The sequence below is a fragment of the Oratosquilla oratoria genome, chromosome 8, assembly GCF_046742065.1.
Source record: "Oratosquilla oratoria isolate Oo_2021 chromosome 8, ASM4674206v1, whole genome shotgun sequence".
Taxonomy (NCBI): Eukaryota; Metazoa; Arthropoda; class Malacostraca; order Stomatopoda; family Squillidae; genus Oratosquilla; species Oratosquilla oratoria.
The window spans coordinates 65,277,019-65,283,098 of NC_134784.1; the positions used below are offsets into that span (position 1 = coordinate 65,277,019).

At 43.3% G+C, this 6,080-nt stretch overlaps 1 protein-coding gene across 1 annotated transcript in view; it reads right to left on the reverse strand.

Moving 5' to 3' along the window:
• Positions 1 to 5,162: 5,162 nt before the first annotated feature.
• LOC143027496 (uncharacterized) overlaps positions 5,163 to 6,080 on the reverse strand; it is a 3,459-nt gene continuing 2,541 nt past the window's right edge. Inside the window, exon 3 of the mRNA XM_076188786.1 lies at positions 5,163 to 5,532. Coding sequence (XP_076044901.1) covers positions 5,266 to 5,532 — 267 coding nt within the window. The 3' untranslated portion in view covers positions 5,163 to 5,265. The remainder of the gene's footprint in view (positions 5,533 to 6,080) is intronic.

The following is a 6,080-nucleotide window of genomic DNA, read 5'->3' on the forward strand; positions in this document are numbered from 1 at the left end:
GCAAAACTAAAGACGTTCTTCCAGAATGCAAACTGGGAAAAATTCTATATGGAAGAGACAATAGTGGAAGAGAAATGGAACATACTGTTGGCTAATAACAATGAAGGGGTAAACAGGCATGTACCAAGACAAAAGCGAGAGAGTACATTAAATGTTGGTTCAACAAAAGATGCAGTGAGGCAAAAGACAGAAGGGACAAAGCTTGGAAAAGGTGGAGAAAAGACAAAAAACAAAGCAAATGGCAAATTTATATAAACTAAGAAATGAGTATGTTAATGTGAGAAGAGAGGAGAAAAGGAACCATGAGAAGGATATTATAGATAAATGCAAAGATCATCCCAAGCTATTCTACCGGTATGTAAATGGTAAACTTAAAACCAAACAGGAACTAGTGAAACTACGCCAAGGAAATATAGAATACACAGAAGAATTAGAGATGGCCGAAATCATGAACAACCACTTTAAATCTGTCTTCACCATAGAGAAAATACAAAATTGGGACGTAGATAATAACAAACATTCTCCCCACATGAGTGAATTGTAACATCACATCACAAAAAGAAATATCAGAACATCTATCAAAATTGGACGTCAGAAAATCACATGGCTGTACGAAACACATTATACTGCCGTCTCTTCCTTGTCTTTCAGGCTCCTCCTCCTCCTCCTCTTCTTCATCACCATCAAGGGTGACGTGCTGTGTTAAGTGGGCAAGGTCTTTCACCTCGCCAAACTTCACTCATCGGACACCCCAGTTTTTCTCTGCCTTCTGTCTGCGGGACGCAATCTTCTTTCATTTCCAAGGAAGAGGACTGTCGTGTGTAGTCAGCCTGGTTCCCGCCGATTTAGTGAGACCCACGTAGGTCGGCCTGGTTTCCCTATGTTGCACCACGCCTACAAGAGAGTGCACCAACATCGAGAGTGCCAGGTACCAATACCCATTTCAATGTCAATATTCAGAACGACTGCGTTCAGGGTCAAACTAGACGACCCCTCAGGGAAAGAAAAGAGCACAGCAGAAGAAGAGAAAGAGAAAACTAGTAGTACAATAGGAAATAAGATAGTATGTGGAAACTGGCAACATTTCCCTCTACCGCTGGGCACTATCTAACAGCCAGGCGCATGTGGCATACGGCACCGCGCAGCCCAAGCAAGTCCCTCCATATATTTTGGTGGACATGCGCTTGCCACATGCGGTATTGAACAATAAGATATGACCTTGAACATGTGTATGCTTTTCCGATCTAAGGCTGCTCGGTGATCATTTACCATACATGCTCCTAGAATAGCATAGAAGATGATATAGGCCAAGTTTGAAGAACACTTGATTTGTTATCATCTCCCTGTTATCATCTTCTTTCGATGCCTAGTGTGAACACGAGCGCACGCACATATATGCTATGAAAGGGTACTCCGACGCCTTCGCGGATCTCCCGAGGGAAAAGTCAATTGTCCGAGTGACCCAGCTCACCAACTTTTCCCGGCAACGCCCCTAACGAAGAATAGGCGCAGTGCGTCTCTAGTCAAGCCCGCTACTTGAACAAAGAAGCGCCTGCGCGGACAAAACCCTAATCCGGCGCCTTTCGCCGTCGCCTAAGTCGAAGCGACGAAACCTTTTATATATCCATATTTTGGCAACCCTGTAAACAATGTATATAGAAAATGTTTTTGGCAATCCTCCGGTGTTTGAACGAAGCTTGTCTCGTATTTATAGACGAGAAAGCTGTGTGGCAGCAACGTAGAACTAACATACTCTCTACATTCTGGCGGCCAGCGAATGAATCCGAATCTACACTCTACTTTCTACAGCGGTGGACATCGAAGCAGCAGTTCGACACTAATTCCTTCGAAGCACCTTCCGGCATTCCACTTACGAGCCAAAGCTTTTCGCTGCATCACCCACTCTCAACGCCACTCCGAAGCCAACAACTCAACAGCAGCGGCTTCGATCTTTGCTGAAGCAATTACATACGAGGCAATCCCTCTTAGCTGTATCGTCCACCATCCAAATATGAAGCGAAGCCCTACTTCTACGCTGTGCACCCTACAGCATCTACAAAGAGGAAGCCCCCCTCCGAGACTTTCCTCCAGTACCTACGACGAAGAAATCCCCTCCGAGGTATTCTTCAACATCAACGACAAAATCCCCCTCCGAGCCATTCTCCTGCATCCACGACGCCCACCTGCTTCCAACACGTCAACACAGAAACGTTGGACCACCCACCTCCACCATCGCACGAGTTGGACCCCCCCCACACACACACACACACATCTCCAACATTGCATCACGCTCCCCACGTCACTGAACGAACAGCCAACGATTATCTTCTACACACCAACGATCGTCGCGGTATCTACGAGCCAACGTTCCCCCCACTCCTCACATCTAGCTGCGCAAGATCTCCACCTTCTTTTCTCTTATTTTCTTATATATTTGCACAGTTACATATTTTCTAACTCACAAACACCAGTATACTAATTACTTCCCCTGTCTCCAGCTGTGCATCCTTCCATCTTCCCGCCACACTGCAGCACCGTCATCGAATGTTACTCAGACCTCATCTTGGGAAACTAGATATTTTTCTGTTCTCAGTGCCACCGAGGAGCAAAACGGTCTCCACACATTTTTATTCCATACATGACCGTGTTCAAAGCCCTCTCTGACTCGACAAACCGACACTATACACGAAGCCAAGATACGTTTCCACCAACCATGTCCCCTCCCTCTACTAAGAACTCTTCAGACAATTCATCCCCTACTCAAAGCACCATGACAACACACAATATTATCACAGTCATCAAAGATGAAACAACATTACCTCTCTTCAATGGCAGGAACATTTCTGTACACAATTTCCTCACTGAGGTTCATTCAGAAATACTACATAGGAATGTCACAGATGACAAAGCAAAAATATCCATTTTAACACCCAAAATAGACAAGCATAACACATTAGCTGGTGACGTCATTCAGTCTGACTTATTTGAGGAAACAACATCCTCTCATCAATTCGTAGAACAGATTAAAAGGTTATTTGATGCTTTTGAACCACTTGGAGCACTTTCCTCCCTATACTCTTTGGCAAAAATTTACAATCATGGCCCAACCACCACTAAAGAAAAAGCGGTCAAAATAGCTTCAACATTTAGGAGCAAATTCAGAGAAAGCCCAAAAAATTCAGATTGGGTCTCAGACAGCAAAATTTAATTAGAGCACGTAGTCTCCCTCATGGCATACTTTTGCCTACTCTCTCAATTACATCCAGACACACTCAAGAAAGCCAGTACCATTACATCCACACCAGGTATCACATTAGTCCAATTCTCAAGGAAATTCTCTGACACGGACCAAGTTATCACTCAGATACAAAACCAGTCAGTAACCATAGCACACACACACGCAGCAGCACAGGTCACACAGTCCCCCTCACATAACACGAGATCAGTGCACACCCAGGACAGTTACTCCATATCAAAATATTCAATCTTCAACACTACCGGTACATACCCCGGATATCTTAGTCATGTCTTACGATCCCTTAAACTTCAATACTAAGTCTAGTAACACCAAAGTGAAAATAGTTCTCAACACGGGTTCCCCAGTTAACATCATGTCAGTACACAGTTTCCACAGATTCTGCACTGAAACAAAACGTATCACCATTTTGGAATTTCCAACGTCAACCTTTGCAATGTAGATGATGTACGATTCCCAATCATTGGTAAATTCTCCCTAGACATTAGCTTCAAAGATGAGTGCCCAGCTATTCCAGTTACCACCACGTAGCTGACGTTTACTTTCCTCCTGATATCCTCATGAAGTAACATATTATCAAAATTTACCCTGCTCAACTTGGCATCATCTATGCTAATCATTTCCTCCTTGTATTACCATCAGCAACTTCCCACAAAGTTAAAAACATCAACGTGGCCGAGGAGGCAGACCTTGATTTAACGTCACCTAATTATAGCAACAGCTCTCAAACTCACTCCACTTCATCACACGAGGATTTACCAGCTGTTAACTCAAATGGCACCGCCACACAGACACAGTTCTACGACTCGAACTCTACCATTTTACTACCGGCTGTGGACATGCCTTCAACGCGTAACAGACGCACTAATTCCTCCCGCATGTCCAAATCAGCAAAAATAAAAATAAATAATGATAATAATAAAAATAGAAATAATAAAAAAACGCCCAGTAAAGAACATTTATGTTTACATTGTTTACATCCTCAACCACACCCCCACCTCGACACTCTACCCCAAACTCTCGGGAACCTGTTGTATCTTTGGACATGAGTCAAAGTACTGTCATGCACAAAGATCATATCAAAAGAGTTCCCCGCGGCCTCGACATAGAGACCGTTCCTTCACAGACTCACACTATCCCTGCAATATAGGACCATCACCAATCCTCTCACCCAAAACCTCCAGTTCGAACAACAACTTCATAAAATGTACATTTTTGATAAGGTGAATGGAAACAATATCAACTTTCCGAATGTTCATATAATTAAGCCTATTTCCTTTTATTCATTAATGTTTCCCGATACCACAATTACTACACCATTTCTGTGTATATATCGTCATGCCAAGGCCTTGCTTTGTTTTCTTTCCTTTTCTTTTCTTTTCTTTTTCATAGTCCCAATCTCACTGGGATCAGTGATAGATAGCGGACCGAACCATGTTATTATCTCCCTCTTATCTCCCTTCGATGCCTAGTGTGTCACCTGAAGCCCTCTACTTCAACAAAGAAACACCTGCGCAGACAAAACCCTAATCCGACGCCTCTCGTCGTCGCTCAAGTCGAAGCGATAAAATCTTTTATATATTCATATATTGACAACCCTGTAAATAATGTATATAGAAATCTTTTTGGCAACCCTCTGATTTTTCAACGGAGATTACCTTGTATTTGTAGACGAGAAAGCTGTCTGCAACAGTAAAGAAGACTACCAGACTTTAATTTACCAGTGTAGAGTTAAACATACTCTCTACAGAATTTAGAATTGAATATGATTATTGCTGGCAAGAGACAGAATCCCACAAGTATAGTTTCTTTCCTCTATAGTACAATAAAGTAAATATACTCGCACACGCACACACACACACATACACACATTTATAGGTTTAAAGGCAAACAAATGAAATCAATGCTGTGTTTTTATTAAAGACCTCCAAGCCTCTGAAAAGGGAGAGAGAGAGAGAGGGGGAGGGGAGGGAGAGAGACTGTAGTCTATCGACAACCTCATCTACTTCCTAGTCGCTGGAATCGCTGCTGTCGCTGCTGCTACTACTACTGCTATCACTGTCACTGCTCCCTTTGTCACCTTTGTCGTCATCCTTGCCATCGTCTTTGTCGTCATCCTTGTCTCCAAATAAGAAGCGGTTCTCCAGATTCATGGCGTGCTTCTTGTTCACCTCTTCGTGTGTCAGATGAACGGGAGCCTCTTTCAGGTCGACGAGGGGGGCGTCCATGTTCTCGAGGGCCGCGAGGTCCTTGGTCTTGAGTTTCCGGGCATGACACTGAAATCGAATGGAATTTAGTCGTTCTTCAGTTGTCAGTCGTGTGTTGCCGCGTCCGGGCAACACTGGACGCTGGAAACTAGATGGGTGTGTCGTGTGAGCTGTGTTGGGTGGATTGGGATGTGTTCTGTGTCGTGAGGTCGTGTCGATACACAAGTATTTAGAAAAAAAAAACATCTCTGGCTTAGTGTGGAGACCGAACGTCAGCACCTCAGATTCCTTCTCGGGATGAAGGTAACTATGATGTTGGTGGGATTTGGAGATGTATGGGGGTGAGGTGCCCAGAGAACACATCCATGCATACAACGTTGATCGTAAATCTCTGTTTTATCTATGTTATCTTACTTCAACTACATCAACCTCTTCAATATGATGCTATTCCTTCTAGTAAATGATATAGTCTTGTATGATATGTAATGTTATGTAATGTCACTTTTTCACAATACTGATTAAAACTGACTCAGCACTTAGTGTCTATAGTAATGAAAGAGTTAATATCATATTGATGGGGAAAGTAGTCATCAATACAGTCCACAGTGTAGAACGCA